Source organism: Papilio xuthus, unplaced genomic scaffold (assembly GCF_000836235.2).
Source record: "Papilio xuthus unplaced genomic scaffold, Pxut_1.1 DF826923.1, whole genome shotgun sequence".
NCBI classification, from domain to species: Eukaryota; Metazoa; Arthropoda; class Insecta; order Lepidoptera; family Papilionidae; genus Papilio; species Papilio xuthus.
The window spans coordinates 1,158,826-1,182,872 of NW_013531726.1; the positions used below are offsets into that span (position 1 = coordinate 1,158,826).

The 24,047-nt window shown below is 34.4% G+C and overlaps 2 protein-coding genes across 3 annotated transcripts in view; one reads left to right on the forward strand and one right to left on the reverse strand.

Moving 5' to 3' along the window:
• LOC106122485 (uncharacterized) lies at positions 1-18,658 on the reverse strand. The gene is made up of 4 exons (XM_013318466.1): positions 17,686-18,658; positions 2,251-2,336; positions 1,601-1,934; positions 1-1,292 (listed from the first exon to the last, which is right to left on the reverse strand). The coding sequence occupies exons 1-4, from the start codon at positions 18,231-18,233 to the stop codon at positions 1,187-1,189; spliced, it is 1,074 nt and encodes a 357-aa protein (XP_013173920.1). The 5' UTR covers positions 18,234-18,658; the 3' UTR covers positions 1-1,186.
• The window catches only part of LOC106122484 (spermine oxidase), a 25,834-nt gene continuing 5,646 nt past the window's right edge, over positions 3,860-24,047 (forward strand). The window contains exon 1 of one of the 2 annotated variants that reach the window (XM_013318465.1): positions 3,860-3,952. The gene's annotated coding sequence lies outside the window, so the exon portion shown is untranslated. Of the gene's footprint in view, positions 3,953-22,932; positions 23,034-24,047 lie in introns of those variants that run through there. The other variant, XM_013318463.1, reaches the window with a different exon arrangement.

The window sequence follows — 24,047 nt, forward strand, 5'->3', positions numbered from 1 at the left end:
TTTTTTTTTAATAAAATCTGTTTACGATGACGCATAATGCTCAGCCAGAAAAATATACGTTTTGTGAACTTGCTTGTGTAAAAAAATATTACAAAGGCCTTATAAAATAATCCCTATAAAAAAGCATGTATTTTTAAAACATTCGTTTTATTTTAACCTTTAAAATATTTGAAAAAAAAAAGTTTGTTAAAAATAAATATTGTCTCTGGTCTATATTTTTATTACATAATCTGTGGCTTGTATAACTTAGGAGAACACTATAAAATATTAAATTTAAATAATAAAACATGGCAAAGCAATTAATGCTATGGCAGGAATTTAAAATAACTATTTACAAAATTATTTTATCATACAAATAAAAACAATTCAGGTCGTTCAAGCTTCTTCATAATCTACTTACCGATGGTTTCTGAGACCACATGTATAAAACACATCGTCATCTCTCTCATTATCTTTGACAAAACAGAGATAACAATATGTTTTAAAGGGGAATTTTGATCTCGGAAACCCACGGTTAATTGCACATTTAAAAGACGCACGCATTTCTAACCTGAAATAATGATTATATACGTAAGTATATCATATTTTAACAAATGTCTAAATTATAAAATGGTTTTTACATAATCGAAGGAAAGCATTGGTGTTTGTTGCAGCTACAATATGCTTGTTTTTCATTTCCTTTTTACAATAACTCTTAAATCATTTCTAACAATTTTACAGTTGGATTTTATGACATTTTACGTGCATAATCTACACTATACCATCCATGTTACTGCCTTGGATTTATGAGTAAAATATCAATTTGTTCATGTTTTATGTTCAAGGTTGTATATTAAGGCTTTAATAGACCTTGAGCAACTATGAACATGCCATACTTTTCGATCAATTTATAAACTTGTAATTCACAAGCTTTAATGACGTCATCACAACCTGATTCGTTAATTTCAAATTTAGTTTTAACAAATTTGATTTAACATTTTTATTTTTCATTTTTTTCTTTTCTGGTTTTTATAATTTGTAGCCTTAACTGAGCAGGTTAAAGAATAAAAATGCCTTGTTTATAGTTAACTTCAGTCGTTGCAATAAAAGGTAATAGACTTAATTGTCTATGACGCCGGATATTCCCCCATAAGTCTATGTTATAGATTATGCATACATTAGACGTGATTGTCTATGACTCTTCCTGTCACACTAGCGTGCTCAGCTCGTGCGCGTCGTGGCTAAGGTCGATGGTGGCAGCGGGTACTCCCGGTGTCGCCGCTCCCTCTCCCGGCGGCGTGCTCGTAGGTGGCCTGAAGTTGACATTATTAGATATGTAAACTCTGCAATTTTGTTAATAGTACGATATTAATCGAGTTTTTTGTATATTTTTAAAAACAGTAATCGAAAGATGACAGTTCCTTTGCCTGCCTGTTCATAAGTCTCTTTAAAAGTACCAACTTCGCAGTGGGAGGCAATATTGACACTTGTAGTTGTCTATGGTAATTATTATGAAGTAAAGTTTAATTTAAATAGTTTGAAAATGCACTACTGGTATCTAATATGGATATTTTCTTGCAATTTACTCGTAAACCTATTTTATAATAATCAAATGGTTCACCTAATAATATACGGTCCACCTTGCTGAAGTAATGTTATAGGATGAGTGTACGGTGCTCCAGCAACGCTATGGAAGCTGACATTCCCTCCAGTGGTGTTCAAATGTCCGTTACCAAGTAATGCACCATTAGATGTGCTAATATTCGGTGATGTTGCATTCGTTGCGTTTAAATCTTGGCCACGGAACGCTTTAACAAGGTTCGTCTTCTCTTTCTGCCACACAAAGACATTATGAACCATCGCGCAGCCGCAGAAAATGATGCCAACTCCTATGAATACTGATGTCACAATAGCCGGCGTTGAATGGAACTGGATGAAAGTGTAGAGTATTATTCCTGGAAAATATAGATTTAGTTAATTAAAAAAGGAAAAAGCAGAATTTCAGGTTCAGGGCAAATATGAATCGAATAACTTCTCTTGCTAAAATCGTAGAAACTATTTAGGCTACGAACTGGCATTAATTTAGTTAATTTTTGATATCGAAATATCGATATCAAAATGCAAATCGAACTTCTAATTCAATCGAATAAAAAAAGTATTATTTATTGCTTCTTTTAACATTAATCTCATCGTTATCTTAAAGTTGACAAAGACTAAAAAAATGTGTTTGTAATTTAAGCTAACATAAAAGCGATAAAAAGTATTAATTACCTGTTAAAAACACCGGTATCGATATGAAGAAGCCTCCAACTGCACAAACACGCGTTATCGCCGATTTCTGCAGATATTTGTTTGATCTGTAAATAATTAAACACAGATTAAAAAATAAATTTAAAAGAGACGTTTCTTTTAACGCTTTTTATGTTTACTTTATCGCTATGATTTCGTTAATTATCCAGGAGTCGAATAATTGTTTAATGGGTATTTGGAAATTCGATTAATCGATATGATATTTAAAAACGTTGCAAACATATTGAAACTCGTTTGTGAGCAGACTTAACGGATCGGGCACCTGTCGTGCTGGCGTCAGGGTTGTCGACTTTCACGAACCATCTACAGATATCATAGACTTTCACATTCGTTAAAAATCATGTAAAAAAAGATATCTGTGGTAATAAAAGAAAGGAAAAATAACCAGTTATTATATAGCAGCCCTTCGAGTTTTATTCACTTCTTTTTATCAAAATGTAACTTTTTATTTTTAATTTAAACTTACTCGTCTTTTCTTAACGTTACGTTTTTCTAATTTATTTTTGCCTTAACAAAGTATCGCTATTTGTGTTATGTGTTACACTCTTATTTAATAGTCTTTTACTCCTTTAATGTAGAGTTGGCGAAAGAAACCTTTAAATAAAGATAATGTAACTTGTCCTACACATCCTGCATATTAATCCTTGTTAAATTATTAGTTTTTTTTCAAAATATCTTAGGACAGCCCTAGACATGATGTCCCACCGGTTTTCTCGTTTCCCATGTCACTGACACTGCCATGTTCCTACATTATTATCATGTTGTGCTCATTGCTTCATTATAATGGCATATTTAATAAAATAAAAGCCCTAATTAAATATAACACGGATGATTCTGCACGGAATTAACTCGCTTCTTAATTTACCAATCGAATTTTAACTCAAAAACACTATATTTTTTTTAATTGTGGGATATTGCTCGCGTAATTGAACACGAAAAAAAAAGATTTTTGAAATTATTGTTAAGTATAAGTTTGATAAAAAATAACTATTGAATTACTATATTTCTCTGTTGTTGTTGAACAATGACTTTTTTCTATGTTTCTGTATCTTTTATTTTCACAAAGTTTTTTAACGTTAACTAAATGTTGGGGTTGGCGCCATTTGCAAGGGTTCTTCATAACGGTTTTACCAATAGGCGGATATAAAGCGTCACGCTTCGCTAACTATAAGGGTAAGTTCACAAGAAATAAATAACATTTATAACCTTATTGTGACAAAAAATAATTACTAATTTTAAGCTTAAGATATTAAACATCTCGTAAAGGGAACATAGTAATCTGTTTTAATAAAACAGATATAATTTTACAAGTGATTGTTCGACCCTTGCAACACAATGGTAAATACAAATATCGTGCTTTTATTACTAATTGCTCCGTTAACAAACAGATAAACTGTCCTACAAAATTGAAACAATGATACAACTAAGACGTATAATTAAACCTTTAATAAAACATCTTTGATAGGATCAGATTTAAATCTAATCCGTGCAATACAATAATTCTCGCATAATCTTAATTAGTAAACAATAATTTGATTAAATGCAGGCGGTTTAAGATTACGTTATCAGAAGTTTGCTCTTCACAGCCGCAAGTACACGAATTCAGTTCTATCAGCTGACAAGACCGGTTCCCTACGTCTACTGCACAAATTCCAAGTAACAGGTACGTACAAAGATATCTTGAACATTCCTCGCTCGTTTTCGACTCGTGAGATTTTATTTTCGTATGTTGAAGAAATGGCGGGAAATGTTCTCGAAATGATCGACGACCAGAGATAAAATATCGATGTTACTCGGTATCTTTGAATAATAACATGGCAACATTCATGTTAACTAATTATCGGAAGTCAAATTCAAATCTGATTTAAGTGGAAAATTTAATTTATTATAAGATTTTTTTCTTTACCAGTATTTTCATTGAATTAAAATAGTGACAGTTATAGATAAATCCTTGTTTTGACATTGATGCTGTCATTCATGTTATTGAAATGGCGGGAATGTTTTCGCGCCATCCTTTGTTTGCGTTCTGAAATAGTAGTTTAAAGTCGTAATTCATAACACTTTCACGTCACGATATCAAACAATAAAGGCTTGTCTGTAGCCTACTTTGTTATCATTTTATGTAAATTAATACTAAGACCTAAATAAACACCATCATAGTAAGTAATATTATAAGGTTTTTTTAACAATTTTATAATAGAAGTTTTGAAATTTATCCGATTTTATAAATTATAAATAAAATTTGTATTATGCATAATTTCGATAAGTATAGAATTGTGTTTGTCACAATTTATTTAGGTTATTACGATAACTAGAAACTTGTCGAGACAAGTCTTTGCTTTAAAGGTAAACAGTTTGACGTTTCCGGTTTTTAACGAGGTGACCATTCTGTGGTAGATATTTAAGTTAAAATTAAATTAGTAATTCTCTAAATACATTGGCTAGAAATAAATATAATTATTTAAGGAGTGCAATTTTTATTTATAAATTTACATGCGTAATTACAACGGCATTTTACAAATTTTTACATGCCAAATATAACTGGAAAATTAAATTTATTCTGGTTCTCTACCTAGTTTCTTATTGAATAATATTTCAGTTTATCTTAATAACTAACGATAGCATTTAAATTTTGTACAAAAAAACTTGATTAAATTCATCGAATGTCTTTCACTCTGACCATAGATAGACTATATTTTTAAATGTGATAAATTAAACGATGTCCACTAGCCAGCTGCATCGCAATCTGTTTTGAATTCCTTATCTCACGAGCAGCGGTTTTTTTTTTCTATTTAACCATGGACATTTAAAAATACTAAAACTTCGATTTTCAGCCTGCCGAAAAATAAAACACAACAGTTTTAGTTTTTGCAGAAAAAAAACGAATTTCATTTTGTTTTATGTGAATTTTTCAACTGTGTTTTCGTTGAAAAATTATTAAATATCACAATTAAATTACACAACACAGGCTTTCTTGACTATGATTTTTAGAAGGAATTCATTTATAAATCTGTTGTAGAGGTTCGCTTTTTTCTTACCTGCCCAACGTTTTTTTTTACAAGATAGTGCCTGAATAGTTTAAGGAATGCCATTTTAACAGCAGAGGTGCAGAAGAATTTGCAAAGTATGCGTATTATTAACGTATTGGCAGGTAAAGATTAACTGTATTGTATTTACCATTCTACTTGTCAATAAAAACTATTTTAAAGATTAAAAATAAAAGAATAAAATCGTTTTACGAATTCACAATAATTTATTAAAAAAATATACTAACATCAATTAAATATTTCACGTTTGTTTTATATTTGGTAGCTTTAGTTTTTTTTTTAAATTTAAAACAGATTTTTTTTTTTCAAGTGGCATAATAATCCACACTTTTACCACTATTAAAAAAATAACGCTGTCAACTGATGAAAGTAAGGCTTCGTTTAACACATTTTCCTTACGATAATATATATTAAAATGCTTCTGACTCAACATAATCATATTACATGCTATATTACATACGACAAGGGATTTTGCTGCAGGTGAATGACAGAAGTAAATCTCATACATTTGTATGGCTTTTGTATCATATGGAAGTATTTCTTAATAAATTTGCATATCAAGGAATTTCTTTTTATTATTGAGATAACTAGCAATTTCTAACTGCTTCTATAATATTATTGTACTTTACACCATGAAAATAGGAGAACTTTACACATAGAAAACAATTTGCTTGTGTTTCGAATTTAAAATATCTTGTTACTTAAATATTAAGTTAGTAAAAAAACCACAGATTTTTTACTTTTGAAGAAAAAATAACTAAAAAAATTTAATAAATTAAAACTATAAAATCTTAAATAGATTTATAATATCGCGAGTATGTTAATAATGGAACATCCTGTAGACAGGACGTCCTCACTTAGCAGGCTTCGTAACCCGTTTGCTACAACTTTATAAGGTATGTTGTATTTCCCATATCGATCGTCGGATACGAAAGAATACAGGAAACTTAACTTGTATCTCACACTAGTTACTTGCACCGGGTTTTGTTTATGGAAGGAAAAAACATAAAGACAAATTTAGAATCGTAGTCGATTAATAAAAAGAGCGTGAAATGCTAACAATATTCGTACTTCGGTTTAAAAAAAAGTCGAATGTCGTCTTTTCAATATGTTACATAATGTAATAATTTGCTTTGACTTAATATCAATTGTTGACGCAACTAGATTCCTTAACGAGTCTACATCTAGGCGTTTTGTTTCAAACAACACGCCGAATGGAGTAAAGTTAGGACTCATTCAATAATATCTTGATATAACCTATACGATGACGACAAACTTTTTTTCTATAACAATACAATTAGCATTGTAATCTAAATTATATGATTACATGGCTGTCGCCCTTTAAATAAAAAAAAAACTTAATTAGTCTAGTCTAAAATTAGTAGCTTACTTGTTCTTCCAGACTATGTCCTACAGCTGTGCCAAATTTCAGGGACTTTCTGTTCTGAAGATACCTTCTTACAAACATCCTTCCACCTAAACATTCGCATTTACAATATTATTAAGATAAGAACATATCCAATTGTAACATTAGTAGGTTAAATTAGGTCTCAGACAATAATACGCTTGAGACCTAGTTTTTAATATAATACTTATTTACGCTGAACCCATGCAAATGTTTAAAGCTTGGATATATGTAATTACGTAACTAGGACAATTGTACTGTCGTAATGATAAAATTTATAAATTACTTGCATTTGCCTGCGACTTCATCCATGCTGAATTAAAAAAATCAGGTTAAATGATATCGGGGAATTTTTCATATTTTTTCAGTAGTTTGGAGCTTATTCAATGCAAACAAACAAACAATTTACACTTTATAATATTAGTATAGTTACGTTTTTTGTACTACTTTTTTTTCCTAATTTATTTTTACTTATAAACAAAGGAATGCGAACTGATTTGTTAACCTTCTTGGCCAGTGCCTTTTAAGGTAAAACGTATAACAAAAAAAGGTTAATGATGATGAAATGTGGGCTGACCGGTTGTGATCAGTTTTGACCTCGCCAACCTTTATAAGCATCCCTCCCACGACATGGCCATACGATAGGGTCATAGGGCATGCACAATAAAACTTTTTTATAGAGTTAAGCGGTGTTATTGTGAAATATTAAGAAGTACAATCTTAAATTATTTTGGCGCGTCATGAAGTACCTTTTTAAATTTTATTTGGCAAAAAGTTTGGTGTTTAAATTTCTCAAATTGTAATAAATTTGTATTAAAAATAATATCCGCATATTTGACAGCAAACAAAAAACGTTTTCAAACCGCCAAACGGAATCAATCACGTTGACAATTATTTTTTTTTACGTTTTATACACTTCAAAGATTGTATCAAAAAAAGGCCCAAGTATTTAATGAGACCAAAAAGTATACCAAGATTCAAGGCTACTGGCCTGCCCACCTAAAGGTGTTTCATAATCTAAATTATGCGCATAAATTATGACTGGTTAGCGGTCCATCAGAAAATACTTTTTTTTTCAACTTTTTGATACATTATGAACACCCTATTTCAGCGAAACATCTGACAGATGTCAAATAAAAAGTGGAAATGACAGATTGATATGGTGTGATTCCACTGCCGATATTTTCTTAAAACATAATAGTGCTGTCTCTATTCTTGTGAAGAGAATAAGGGGGAAGGCAATATGTTTTAATTTCATTAGTACAAGTTGAAATTATTTCCTCGTTCCGGGCCATTCATTGTTTCTATAGTCTAGTATTTGCTTAATATCTGTCCTAATAATCTTTAGAGATTTTTAAGAGTTGAAAACAATATTAACGGAAAATAACTGGTTTTAAATAACAGCTATTTTATTTAACGTTAACAAAAAACAAGAAACGTTCTGTTTAACATAGAGAATAGGACCCGGGATGAAGTTCTTTAGTGTTTACCAGAGCGAAACATAGACAATCCAGAGTATATCTCTTGACAAAACATGTTCTCACGTTGTCGTTGATAAATGCATTATATTCGGGTTCGTTCTTATTACGTTATTTCATAGTTTATAATTTAATTATTACATTTTACGTAAATCATACTAACGCCCGTACATACACCGAAAAAAAATGTTATATATAAAATTCTCGTGTCACAATGTTAGTTACCATACTCTTCCGAAACGACTTGACCGATTTTTTTTTAAATTTATATGCATATTCAGTAAGTCTAAGAATCGGTTACTATCTATTGTTTAATTACGCGTGGACGGAGTCGCGGGCGACAGCTACCATAATTATAAATTTATAGTTAGTGCTTGTTGTTTTATTAAAATCCTCAAACGGCAGTTTATTTCTTTTAAACATTTTAAGCGATGGTTAATCGTAGTTTAAAAGTTTCGTGTTCCTTTTCTGGTATCTTGCACTATAAAGTACATTCGTGTCAAAAACAATAACTAAAAATGCTTTATTAAGTGTACAGTCACAAACAAAAATTAGTTCTATCTGATGCTATTTATAAGTAAGTTCAACGATACAAAATAATGTACAATCAAGTCAAATGAACAATAAAATATTCAACTTTAATGAACTGTGATAACAATAGGTGATGGCCAATGAACGACCTATTAAGTAGTTGTCGTATAATTAATGAAAAACTACTGGCCATACTGATATATAATAAAAAGAATATAAAGCTGGTTTAATAAAAGGTCGTGACCACTGATATCACAAGATTTGAAGGACGAAAACTGTCGCACCTACCCCACATAGTATGGTAAAGACAGGGAGATGAACTACTGAAGAAATGTGAGTTGAATGCCATTTGTTTACCTTTAATTAACGTATTAAAGCTAAGCTAAGTTTTACCCAGGATGAAAGTGAAGGGATTTACGAATCTACGCTTTATTTCATGAGTTAGGAAATCGCTAGTTTCCATATTAAAGAAGGATAAAATAAAAGGAATATTAAATACGAATTACATAATTATTACCAAAATATTTGTACAAGAACTTATTGTAATTTTGTGCATTTTCTCTAGAAAACAACTTAGTAATATCTTCGTACAGCAGTGGAAGCCCACGGTTAGAGCGGTCATTTCTCAAGATTGCGTCCGTAAGGAATTTGAATGGGTGTGTTGTGTTGAGTTGAAAAAAAGTTCTATCTCCGAAACAGGTTAGATGGGCATTGGGCAGGGCGAAGGCAAGGTCGACTCAACGAATACCAATTATTTCCGGTTGACGTTCTTGATTTAGGTCGAAGTGGTTATGTCTATTGGATTGGAATTAGTCTGATATTTTACTATGCGAATATATATTGATTACTTTAAACAGAGAGCAACACCCAGTATACAAAGCTGTGTGAAACCTTATCCGGTCAGCATTGCAACACTCTTTATAATTTTTTTTTATTTTCTTTTTTAAAGAGGTTAAGGTACGTAGCTGGCAAATATATTTACTATTTTTAGTACGGTTACATGACATTGGATATGAAAGCACTTATTTCTAGCGATCAAGTTCTATAAAAGTATTTTTACCGAATAATTACGTTTCAAGCACAACTAAATAATTTAGTATTTATTGTTAGGAAGAAAATCCGACAATGTGTCAGTGTACAGACGCAACACTAGCCTTACTAAAATGTCGACGTTTATGTCCCCTCACTATTCATTCTGACACTGGACTTTGTAACGAATGCACGTCACTCGCCAAAAGACTTAGTCATTATTAATTAAATTATTATTAAAAAACAAAAAAAAGGCTTAAAAATAACCATACATGGAACTCTTGCAAAATCCTTTAAAGGTATTTTATTACATAACCGAAAACTTTCATTTTTAACATAGTTTACTTTGTAACTGCAATGCTTAATTTTATTGCAATATAAGTATGAAGCCAAATCCATTATATTGCTAAAAATCTTATGCAATTATTAATTTTTAATAAAAATAATTTGTCGACATTGTAAACTGATTGGGCAAAAATGCTAGCCGTCAAATCACTGAAATTTAATCTGTAGCGCGTTTTTTTACAAAATTTCCGCGCGGAATTAAAAAAAAACTATCGGTCGCAGCGTAATGTTATATAGCCTACTGCTTTCCTTTATAAATGGACTATCCAACAAAAAAATAATTTTTCAAATCGGATCAGTAGTTCCTGAGATTAGCGCGTTTAAACAAACAAACTCTTCCGCTTTATAATATTAGTACCTATACATTTTTGTTTGTAGTAAAGTAATATAAAAAACTTGTACACTTTTTACGTATTTATTAGATGTTAATTTAAGAACCTAGACTTTAAAAATAAATATTGAGAAGCATGTCTACAGTTTTTAGGTTAGGTTAACACGAGTTGCGTGTTTACAATCACTTTAATGGAAACGAATACTTAATAGAAGGTTGTAATTTAAATACGCAAAATCAAGAAATAAATAAACGCAAGAAATAAACGCATGAACTGAACTATCACCAATAATTTAATAAAATATAGCACAATAGGGCTAAACACTGACGTATATTCGTTCGGTGGCGGCACCGACTAGTTTCGAGCCCATCGGGGGCCCTTCATCAGGATGAGTGGTGATCCTCGGTGAGGATCCTCGTTTTTATATCAGTTTAGTATAATGTCTCACGAAAGTTTGAATAATTCAATAAAACAGACTATACCTAAGGGAACAAATCAATCAATTTTCGTGTTGTCACTGATTTTTTTTTTACAATTCATTTTTAATTTAAACGTGTATTAAATATCACCGGCCAGTGATTCATTAAATCAATGTCAACAGAAAAAAAGTAAAGTGAATCTTTACTGCGTGACAAAAAGGTTGCAAATAAAAAGTAGCCCTTCCCAGACATGTTTATTACAAACGTGGGAACGTAGACGGGAATCGTATCGACGTTATTGACATGCAAGGGAAGAATTTCGCGAATACGCACAGTGAAAACTGAGCTCTAACTCGATTGTTTTAGAACTGAAAATTTAATGGGATATTAATATTGACATTTACGTTGATACGGGAATCTGAATAGAGATGTACACAATTTAACAATCAAATGTAAATGAAATTGAATTTTATTTTCTTGTCAATAAAATCTAAAATTCAATGAGTAACAATTGATATGGGAACTGAAGTATGGACTCAAACGAGGCGAGGTTTTGTGTAAGAACCGGTCTCAAATATTTGCGACTGACCTCGTGCCGTCGTTCATTCAATAACTCCGATATACCGAACCTATGAACGTGCTTTTTACTAGCACTTTTTAGATGACAAATAATAGTATTACTTCATATCTTTATCTAATATTAACAACTTTATTGCATAAACATAAAGTTGATTATCGAATGACCGACTTTTAATACATACGTAAACTTGAAACAGGCAAAATATAGAGTCAAGTTAAAAAGATAGTTTTTTTTACATATTACACAGTCAAAGTATTTTATAAAAAGTGTCTGAATACACGATAGCAGCAGTTGCCTGCGTCTACGACCGAATCTGAAACTACAGATTTTAATATAGGTACTTTAAAGAACTAGATTGGAATCAATTAAGAAGAACTTGGTTACTTGATGCATGGAACATTTTAAAACAATGGACGCATTAAGAATTTCCCATCGTAATAAAAGATGGCGATGTAATCAAATATTAAAAAAAATTACAGCAAATAGATTGATTCTTGAGCAAGAAATTAAGTGATTAACCCGAGGAGTCGCGCAATTAAAAAACCATTATTAGTAGCCTATGTGTTCTTCCAGACTATGTTCTATATGAATGCCATTTCATCGAGATCTTTGCAGATATGTTGGAGATACCTTTAAACATCCATCCATTTAAACATTCGCATTTATAATATAAGTAAGATATATGTATAAAACAAGACGTCGGTGGCTCAGTGGTCAAGCACTTGACTTGCAATCTGCAGGTCCTGGGTTCGAATCCCGCCATGTACCAATGTGTTTTTCGATTTCCGATTTACATTTATTCGACGTTCTTACGGTGAAGGAAAACATCGTGATGCAACCTGCACATATCTGAGAAGAAATTCAAAGATATGTGTGAAGTCAACCAACCCGCACTTTGGGTAGCGTGGTTGACTATCTTAACTTAGGGTAGGCTGCGAGCCCCTGCGTGGGGACGTATAGTGAGCTGATGATGATGATATGTATAAAAGCTACATTTTTAAAAGAACTTACCTGGTCCTATAACCTAAAAAAATGTTTGCCTTAACGCTCTTTCTATTGGCAATCTTTTTAAAGGTTTTCAAAGACAGGGATATATTTTTAAAACAAATAACAGTGTAAAAAGTGTTATTGCACGTTACACAAGGAAGCACACGTATGGAATATGTTATCATAACAACCGTTTCAGTAATCGCTGTCACTAGGGTGACCATGATTTGAATGAAAAAAATTATAAAGAAGTAGTATCTAGGAGCGGACGAATGCCAGCGTGCGGCATTCATTTTGCTTGTCACAAGACCAGCAAAAGTTCACTGAGTTGACCAACCTTCATTACTGGAGAGGCGCCTAGAGAGACAGCGAGAGAGAGAAATTCTTATGTCCAACACCTATCAATCCACCAAAAGATCCAGTACATCCATACAAATAAGATTAAATTTCTGTATACTTGTCTTCCCTATCGTACGATAACACTTTTACTTTTTAACCAACTATCGAAAAAAAGGTTTTCAGTGCAAACTACACTATTTAAATATTAATAACAAGTAAAAGTCTTTCAAATTATAAAAATGTGGCAACCCTATTAATAACCGCTGTTATTTTTGGTTTACCTACTTGCAGTGCAAGATGCATGCTCGCATTGTACACATTTCAGACTTCGTATTCCCCACGCGTAGACAATACACGTATTTTTAAGATTCACACAACACCGTCAAATAACTTAAGAACACGGATCTATGTGACGTAATTTGCGTGAATGTAATTTAATTATGTTTGTGTACTGGCAACTAATACAATTTCAAACAGTATAATCTTTGCTTTAAATCTGTTGTGTTAAGAATAATTTCTGCTTAAAAAGGGCGACGTACGAAAAGGTGGCAACCCTATGTATCAGATTCCTTGTCAATATTAATTAGAAAAAGGATAATTACTTTTCATTTATTCAGAAACTAACTTTCGCCAGCGACTCCGTCCGCGCGGAATTAAAAAAATCTAATTAATAGCCTATGTATACTTTCAGACTATGTTCCGTTCTGGAGATACGTAGTAACAAACATCCATTCATTTAAACATTCGCATTTATTTAATAATAATATTAGTAAGATAAATCTTTAACAAAATACATTGCGTATAACACGGCCAGTTACCTCAATATTTTATGTAACGTCCAATATAACATGACTACTTTTTTATTATCGCTAACCGCATTTTAGTACTCAACTGTATCACCTGTCCTTGCCATTGTCGTTCTAGACTTGAACGAGTTTCACTAAGGTCACAATCTTTAATACTACTGTTCATATCATGGCATGGCTAACAGTAAACAATGTATAGATATAACACGAGATAGATATAATTACAACGAAAATTAGTCGCTTTATATACAACTGTCGCCCGCGACTCCGTCCGCACGTAATTTAAAACAAACAAAGTACACAAAGCACAGATGCTAACAGTGAGATTATTTTGATGGATGGATTGCCGTTTCTTAAAAGGTATCTGCAGAACGAGTAAAAGTTTCTAGTATTTGAAATAGATGCAGAACATATGGCAAAACAGATAGGCTACTAATTAAGTTTTATTTTAATTTCGCACGTACAGTGACGCGAGCGACAGCTAGTCTTTCATATACTTAGACGGTTCAGTTATTGCAGTATTTATTAAATTCAATTTTTAATCAAGTCTGTCACTCAACGGGATACTAAGGAGTCAATTAATGGTTGTTTCATATTAAATATGCAAGTATTAATAAACGTCTTGGTCATAAAAGTGGCTTTAACTTGTTAGTGAGAGCGTATTGCATGTTATCATAGAGTAATTATTATTTTGTAGCTGTCGCCAGCAACTCCGTTCGCGCGGAATTTAAAAAGTTAGTAGCCTGTTTTTCCAGACTATGGTCTACATCTATGCCAAGTCTGATCGTGATCCCTGCAGCCGTTCTGAAGATATCTTCTAACATCCATCCATCTAAACTTTCGCATTTATAATATTAGAAGTATAGATACGGGGCATTAAAGTTCATTGCTATTGGCACATTGTAAGACAAAATACCGGTGCGGGCCTGCCTTCCGCGTTGGCTCCATAGGTATTTGCGTTGCCACATTCCGCCCGGAGCACTAGAGCAGACCATAGACACGATCCACAGACACAGGAAACCATAGATGCAATATCTATGGAGTTCGCAAACTGTCATTTACTGCACTAAACACATGTGTTTTGCGTAATGGAATTTAGAATGGATTGAAGACACACCTAGTTGAAACGTATTTTATCTTTGTACTGTAAAAGTAACTACATATTTAAAGATGAAATTACTACTTATTACTCTAATTTAGACACGAGAGATGTCTATTATTATATTGAAACACTGATTCTTAACAACGTCCTAGTTAAACAAATACATTGATTCATTGGCCACCATTTTAGACTCTTTTTATTCTTACCTTACCAAGCTGTCGCCCGCAACTCCGTCCGCGCGGAATTAAAAAAAAACATAATTTGTTACCTATGGGTTCTTCCAGATAATATTCTATATGTATGCCAAATTTCTTCGAGATACGTTTAGCCGTTTTGCAGATACCTACAAACAAACAAACATCCATCGATCCATCTAAACATTCGCATTTATAATATAAGTAAGAAGTAAGATTGCTTAATTAGATTTTTTCAACAGACTACCAAAAGACGCAGGTTATCAATACATCTATTATTTTAAATAGTATTGTGAAATTGAAGGCAATAACAAGGCGTGAAAGCTAATTAGTTTATGTTTTACATGCTATAAAATAATATACCAAATCATCTCACTACTGACGCGAATGAAAATAAAAAGAAATTCTTCGCCAGATGTCCGAGCGATCAAGGTATTCGGTTTCACCACTGAATTCCAAGCGTATCCCTTAGTTTAAGAATAAAGATTTATGTTTACGTATTATCATTATCTACCATTATAACTTTCAGCCTAAAACAGAGCTTGAATTTTTTCTAGTAGGCCGTGTTCAAAACTTAACTGGTTTTGGTGAATAGATGTAAACAATAGTACCACTTGGCATCTTCTCGCGTCGCTGTATTGTGACTATTCTTTTGATAACATTCCACCGCTCGTCGCCAATTTCGGGCTTGTCACCTTTCGTGGAGCCCAGGAATTGAATCTGAATCAATTTGGTCTCATCATCATCATCATCAACCTGCCCTTATCCTTATCGAGGGTCGGCACAGTATGAACTCCTCCATACATCTCATCAGCCGTCATATTCGAGTCTACCCCCTTCTTACGCATATCCTCTTTCACACAGTCATTCCATACTTTTTTTGGTCTTCCCCTACCCTTGGCCATCCACATTCAATCTCATTACTTTTTTGCTTGTATCATCATCATCCCTCCTCATAACATGTCCAAACCACGCTAATCTTTTACTCCTCAATTTCTCGATCACTGGCGCTACTTTCAAACTTCGTCTAATATACACATTTTTAACTTTATCCTTCCTTGTCACACCACACATCCATCTTAGTATACGCATTTCAGCTATATGCAATCTTCTTTCATCCGAAACCTTGGTGGCCCAACATTCAGTTCCGTACAATACAATTTGGTCTCGAATAATAGAATAATTATCATCATGAAGTTCGCATCAAGCGATCCTATTTTAGTACCTTAAAATACGTTTCAATTTTAATGTTTACGGAAATTAGGATAAATATAGTGGTCTATACTTTTTATGTGCAATAAAAAATGCTTTAACGCATACGCTCATTATACGTATATAGTAAATTAATATATTTTTATAACCTAACAGATTATAGTCGATTTTTAAAAGATATTAAAAAAATGATTATTACGTTTTTTAACTATTACATTTTCCCGTTGCTATGACTTAATTTATATCTATTTTGGCCGAAGAGCTGGCAGCTTGGTCAAAGAATTAGTTTAGCTGCCCAAAGGGGGAACGCTGCCAGTATCTGACCTTGCCTAAAGGGACTCCTTTTAATAACATATTTTAGTGAATTATTCGTTTTTTTTTTAAATATTTTATTTTATATCATAGATTTAAGACTATATGTAATTATAGAAATAAGGATGTATAATAAATTCACTTAAATAATTTACAACTTAACTAACTTTGGATTTCGAGGAATTTTAGTTTATTCTTCTTGTCGTTACTTGAATTCTTTTATCTTAGCGTTAGCATGTTATGCTGCTGCCCCTTAATTGTCTACAACATTAATGTTAACTTCACTGTATTAGGCATTTCATTATTTAAAAAGCGTCATCAATCTATCCCATTCACATAGAGTTGGCGCACCAATTGTCGTCCTCAAGATCGATCTATCTTCTATGATCCATTCGGTACACCCTTCTTAATCACCTTTTACGCATTCATTCTTAAAATGCGTATTTAATTATAAATGTAGTAAATATTGGCTCGTGCCAACGGTTTTGTTATCAAAGTTCGAATGCGGGAGGCGAACTTTTTATCGTCATCACGAATAACCGCCAACGACGACCGTTAGCACCTGCCCAGTGCGGACGGGTATCGGGTGTACAAACAACCGAAAAAATCTACGTCTAATCAACTGAATATACAAAGAAGCACCAAAATAGATTTCTTATTGAAAGTAAATAAGATTTTGACGTTTTAACTCAACGTCGGAATTATTGGTTTTGTCGGTTGTCCTTACTATATGCTAATTATTGTCGCAATTGTTTTTAAGTTTATTGATTGTTTTGCGTCGCGATTTACGATGCGCGCTTGTCGACGAAAACTACGACGAAGTTTGTAGTATCATAACATCTAGTACCTAATTCGAATTGAGGACTCCATAATTACGTGCCTTAAATCCACTAAGTCATTGGAGCTTCAAAAGTCCAATTGTAATGTTTGAAGAGCAGGTACGTGGCTAAGTGTGATAACACAGTTAATGGTAAGTTAACATTAGCAACGGCAAACTGCACCCGCTCAACTTAAGATAATGCGAAAGAAACGAGGCTCGCAGCGTCATGTGGGTTGCGATAACACCGGTCCCAACATGTCGCGCTCGCGCCCGCCTCGCAGCCGTCCGCGAGCCGCGAGCCGAACAAATATTTAAAATCCGCGGCGACGGCGAGCGGCCGCGCGTATACTATCTACCCGGCACCGGCACGTAATCACCGCAACCGGTTCTCAGGCATTCTTAACGGATAAGAGGCGAGCTGCGCCGGCTGCGGCCTGGTGGAGGCTGAGAGGACTCACCGGCCGTTGGGTGCCGACGGTGAGTGCACCAGCTTCACCGCGAACAGGAACTGTATCGCGCACACAAGCAGGCAGCACAAGTTCAGCGACAGAGTCAACGCGCACAGGGCCAATGTCACTTCGTACACCACGGCGAACTCTTCGGGTGCACTAGTCGCCGGCGCCGAGATCTTGAGCAGGAAGAGCAGCGCCAGCAGCGCTAGCAGCAGGCTGACGAGACAGAGCAATGCTAGCGACGTTAGTGCTTCCTCCGTAGCCGCACGCGAGCTTCGGCTCCTCATGCCCACCGAGCGCGGCTGCAGACCCGGCGCGGTGCCATTGGCCAGCTTAGGCGGCGAGGCGACGGGCAAGGGCGCGGGCATCGGCGCCGGCGCAGGCGCGGGTTGAGCGCCGGGGCTGACGCTGGCCGAGGTGCCGCCAACCGAGTGCTTGGAGGAGTCCAGCGTGGAGACGTTGAGCGGCAGGTGGTGGTGCGGCCGCCGTGGCATGTTTTGGTAGCGGTGGTCGGCATCGTTAGCCGCCGGCGGCCGCGTCGCATGCTTCAACATAGCGCGGCGCTCACGCCGTGGGCGGCCATCCCGCCGACTGGTTCTCCGGCATGCGGCCGGTCAGGTGCGCGACACGATCGCTCCGCTCGACGGGCGCGACTCGACTGCCGCCGGCCCCCTCGGCGCCTCTACCTGTGGTGACGTCACGGTGCAGGGTGTACCCGCCACCAGCCGTCACCACCGCACTGCAAGCTGCATGCCACGGGCTCAGGATCAACCCCGGGAAACAAATCCGACATCACCCACATACAATATGCGTACGTGCATCATTCTCAAACTATTTTGTTTACAATCGGGTGTTGTTGTTTTTCGAAGTGTTTACAAACTACGCGAATCAAATTATATGCTCGTGCACATGGAAAGGAATTTGCAGCTCATCATCAAAGACAATCACTTTTATTGTTACTGTTTTAAGCTTAGTGTTTAAATCTTATATATTCGCTTCATTTCCAGTATACGGATAAAACGATGATTAGAAGAATTAGGATGCATCTCGTTTCACACCCAATAAAACATTCTTCACCTTATTACATCCAGGTTTAGTTTCAAAATATTCATGAACCTGATATGCGTCTATTGTGACATTTAATCAACTTTTATATTTACTTCAAATTCAAACAATGACAAGTTGGTTAAACCAAATATTTAATGTTAACATTAAATTGTTTACGTTCAACGACCAATTGTGATAAAATTACTACGCGTTAGCAACTTGTATACCAACTTAACAAATGCAAATGTAAATGGGAAAGACGAATATTCAAAGAACAACCGCTATTTCGATTTCTTTACCTAAAGTTAAAAGAAAGAAATTTTTGAAAATCGAACGTCAATTTACATTCCAAATTCAAATTGAACGGTATTTTTTTTTCGACAAAAGCCGTTCTCATTACATTAGTTACGCAATGCGAGGAATATTTCGTAAAGTTGTGATGCAATTTGTATATCACCAGACATGTTATCAAGCTTTACTAAGGGCTACGTCTTAAAGGAAGTTAGGGTCAAGCTTAGATAAGATTGCAAATATAGGACAATGAACTGTTCCGACTTTAATTTTGTAATTTACATCGTGTGTGGTTTACTACACATAAATCAACAGTAATAAATAGTGAAGAATTTCCTATAGTAAATTACTTAATAATAAAACTAGTAATCGGCTGCGACTCCGTGCGCGAGGAATTAAAAAAACTTAATTAGTAAACAACAAACAACAGCGATATCCATACAGCCGTTCTGGCGATACCTTCAAACATCCATCCATCCATTCATCCAAACATTCGCATTTATAATATTAGTAAGATTGTAATTTAGACATATGCGTACGTATATCATGAAAGGTTTAATTATTACTTGCTCATTCATGTGAAGATTTTATTCTCGCAATAAAAAAAAAATCTTTGTTACCGTGGAGTTCCATTGGCGAAACACATATTGTTAACTCTTTCAATTTCTTTGAATTACCTGAGATAGCAATATTTCTATCCAGTATAAAGATAATCCGGCAGTATAAACCTACGCTTAGTGCCCACATCTGCTGGACAGGTGGCGCTGTATCTGGGGGAAGGTGAACACGCGACACAGTGCGTGTTAGAGACAAGTTTTTGTTTAATCAATAGAAAAAAAGTGCGCCCTTGCTTTTTATCTTATTAGTATACTAGCTATCGCCTTCCACTCCGTCCGTGCGGGATTAAAAAAAATAATCGATAATCTACGTGTTCTCTCAAACTATGTTCTACATCTATGCCAAATTTAAGCAAGATCCATACAGCGTTTCTTAATATCAACTTCGACTCTATATGTTGTGGAAGTGTAGAGTTATCTATCTTCTTCTTCTTCGTATCCTTCATTACTGAAGGTCGTGCTTGTCCTGATACGCTTCAACGGCCGTGTCGACCAGCTGCCTCCACGCCGTCCTGTCTTCGGCTATCTTATATAGAGTTATCTATAAATCTATGCAAATAATTAGACTGGGGTTGCGGGAGCGTCCTGGATGCAGGTAGTACAGGACCTGTCATCGTGGCGATCTTTGGGGTAGGCCTACGCCCAGCAGTGGGCGACTCGTGGCTAGAAGAAGAAGAATTAAATTGGATCTAATGTCCGAAAACTGCTGTTCCGATTTTAACGGGACTTTGATTGAAAAGTAACTTATTATTTCGGGAATATTTTTTTTCATATTGCAACTTTTTATAGAAAACAATTGATTTTGTGTACATTAAAAATAGCTCTATCGCATGTTTTGTTCAAAATGTTTTTATTAAAAAGCATCCAACTGTATCATAACATTATTGTTGTTCCTTTTTTTTTCAAAGGAAATGAGAGGGTTAGCAATATTAATGATACAAAAGTTAGGACAACGAAAATACCCCTTGTCATTTCGACATTGCTGACATTGCAAGATTAAAAACATTACAATATTAAATGCTTAGGTAATCTCTTATATACTTATGTAGATGCAGAGTTTATAATAAAAAGTGTTATATGAGAATAAGGTTGCCTGTCGTTACAACGCTGTATAAAGTACACTATAATAACCTGTGTAGCAAAAACTAAGCCATCAGAGTACAGCTAGCTGTAAGGAACGTGCGAAGAACTACACTTGATTACTATGTTGTGTTTACAGTCGGGGATGTTAATTTCCTACCCATTTGAAAGAAATGTCATTAGGTGTACAAACTTGTCATAGCGACATGTACAAGTGTAGTCAAACAAGAATATCTAGCCCGGTGAGAGAGATGCTGATATTACAGTGAATTTTATCAAAAAATCCTAAGTAATCCTGTTATTGTGACAATTTGCGTTATATTTTGTCTTTAGTGGGAAGCGAATTAAATTCCTTGATTGCGTATCCTGAGATAATCTTTAGTTTACCATGGGTTCTCACTACCTAGACATTCACATATTGTTATATCATTTTTACAGAGCGTTACTGGCTCAATGGTTAAGGTTGACTTGTAATCTGCAGGTCCTGGGTTCGAATCCCGCCATGTACCAATGTGTGTTTCGATTTACATATGTAAATTTATACGACGTTCATACGGTGAAGGAAGGTGATGCAACCTGCACATATCTGCGAAGAAATTCAAAGATATGTGTGAAGTCATCCCGCACTTTGCCGGCATTGATTATGGCCTAGTAACCCTAACTTAGGGTAGACTCCGAGACCCTCAGATATTTTCATCATCAGCTATACGTCGGGGAAATAATCTTACTAATATTATAAATGCGAATTTTTAGATGCATGTTTGTTTGAAGGTATCTCCAGAACGGCTGAACGGATCTAGCTGAAATTTAGCATACATATAGAACATGTTCTGGAAAAACACATAGGCTACTAATTAAGCTTTTTTAATTCAGCGCGGACGGAGTTGCGAGCAACAGCTAGTATTGTTCATAAAAATGGAACTAATAATGTGTTTTTATGGAAAAGTTTTGTCTATATAAAGCCCTGGTTAAGGATCAAGATATTTATATAGGAAAAAAGTTGATTATAATAGAAGTGGTTAGTATTATTATTAAATTGCTAAGTACAAGTGTAATTACATTTCCCTGTATAGGGTTGGTTTACATTGCGTTAGTTTTTCCACTACAGACTTGCGCGGTGACATTCTCGGGTAACTTGCTCTTCTTGTCACTGCAACAGCCAAGTAAGGGTGACCATAAAACTGTGATTTATTGAGATAATCCTGTACTTTATTATGTCCCCTCAATATATATCTTACTAATATTATAAATAAGAATGTTTGGATCGATGGATGGATGTTCCGTAGAAGGTTTGAACGGCTGCACGGACCTCGCTGAAATTTAGTATAGATGTTAAAAGTCTGGTAGAGCACATATCCTACTAAATATGTTTTTTTTTAAATTCCGTGCGGACGTAGTCGCGAATGACAGCTGATATTCTAATAATATTACTTGGAGTTAGTATTATATATTGTTTTTACGACTTTAATTTATTTACAAACTTATACTAATTTAATAGATTATTATCATTGTCACCCTACAAAAGATGGTGCTTGTTCCATTACTTCGGACATTGTCCTGCAAATGTCTCAGATTTATTACGATCTTGACTTCGCTACTCTTAGAATTCTTGATTGTTATTATTATTATTCACGTATTGTATTGATATGGAAATTGCGGGAAGCGATTACTCTAAAAGATTAATAGCACCTAGAAACGTTATATAAGCAGACCCTAAATGTACGTTTACTTCCTCTTACTTCTTACTAATATTATAAATGCGATTGTTTAGATGGATGGATGTTTGTTTGAAGGTATCTCCGGAAACTCCTAACAGATTTCTATGATATTTGGCACACATGTAAAACATAGTCTGGAAGAACACATAGCCTAATTATTAAGGTTTTTTTTTAATTTCGCGCGGACTGATTCGCAGTCGATAGCTAGTCCGATTTAAAAAAGGTGGTAATGTTGATTAAATATGAGTTTTCATTAGCCCTCAGTGTTACAATCAAACGAAATTTAAATGAGATTGGTTTTTTATTTCTACAGAACTCTAGAATAAAGAGCGCATTTCTTTTATTCTTCTTAAGATGTCCAATTTTTATTATCGATTGTCTCCAATAGGTGGCGCTATTCCTAATTAAAATCTCAGATCTTATTCGAGAGGATAATTGATAATCATTATAAATTGATGATGAAATAATACTGAGATCCAAACATTGTATAATTGGTCGTATTACGTAACTCTAGGTCAGTGTCGTATCGCGGATAAGATTGGTCGCACGTCTGACGACCACTGAATTTCCTCTCATTGTATTTACAACCAGTAACAACGTCGTAAGTTTATTTATCTTACTAATAAACATGTTGTCTTTATTTTTCTTTTAAGAATGAAAGAGATGACAATACTTATTAATAATTGTATTGGATCATTGGAGTATTCAACTCCAGAACGTGTGAACGAATCTCGATTGAATTTAAAATAGAGATGACAGGTCTGCGTAGCGCAGATCCAGATCCAGACGCAACGAGACTCTGATTATTTAATTCAATACAAAGTCACAGCCGAAAGCTTATATTGATGATAAATTTTGATGTATGGATGAGTGGCGGCCGTTATTTTTCAAAAGATTTTGACATTACATTGATTGGTCGGCACGGGGTAATATTTGGATTATTTTTTCGTACATAACCTATGTGTTCTTCCAGACTATGTATGTTCTACATCTACGCAATTTCATCAAGATACTTTGTGCGGGTTCCGGAGATACGTTCTAACAAACATCCATCTAAACTTTCGCATTTATATTAGTAAAATATCCAAACTTTTGTATCGTAAATATCAATGCAAACAAAAAAAAAGAAAACTTGTCCCAGATTACGTACAACAAGTAACATATTTTGAATAGCGTCTTATCTTTATTCAGAAGAAAAATATGGAACTAATTTTGTATTTCACTTTATTACGGTATGGAGCTGAACTTTACTTCATTTCGCAAATTGATAACCGTCTTTTTGAAGTCAGCTAAAAATAAATTAAACAGGTATAATATAGTTCTCGAAAAAAACTTGGTGTCTTATAATAATAGCTGTCGACAACGTCCGTTCGGAATTTAAAAAAAAAACTTAATTGGTAGTCTATGTGTTCTTCCGGGATATATTATACATCTAAGCCAAATTTTAGTGGGATAAATGCACCCGTTCTGGAGATGCTTTCTAATAAACATCCATACATAAATACATCCAAACATTCGCATTTATAATATTAGTAAAAAGTAAACAGTAACATAATAAATTGGCAAATTCCGTAATCGTTCGGTGACATACAATCAATAGATAATTGCCTATTCG

Bases quoted from the DNA above. Each gene is read 5' to 3' on its own strand.
- LOC106122485 (XM_013318466.1), bottom strand. From the start codon at position 18,233: ATGTTGAAGCATGCGACGCGGCCGCCGGCGGCTAACGATGCCGACCAC. The intron at 1,935-2,250 runs GTAATTAATACT...TATATTTTCCAG, and splicing joins GATACCGGTGTTTTTAACAG to GAATAATACTCTACACTTTC. The intron at 1,293-1,600 runs GTGAACCATTTG...TGTCAACTTCAG, and splicing joins GGTGGACCGTATATTATTAG to GCCACCTACGAGCACGCCGC.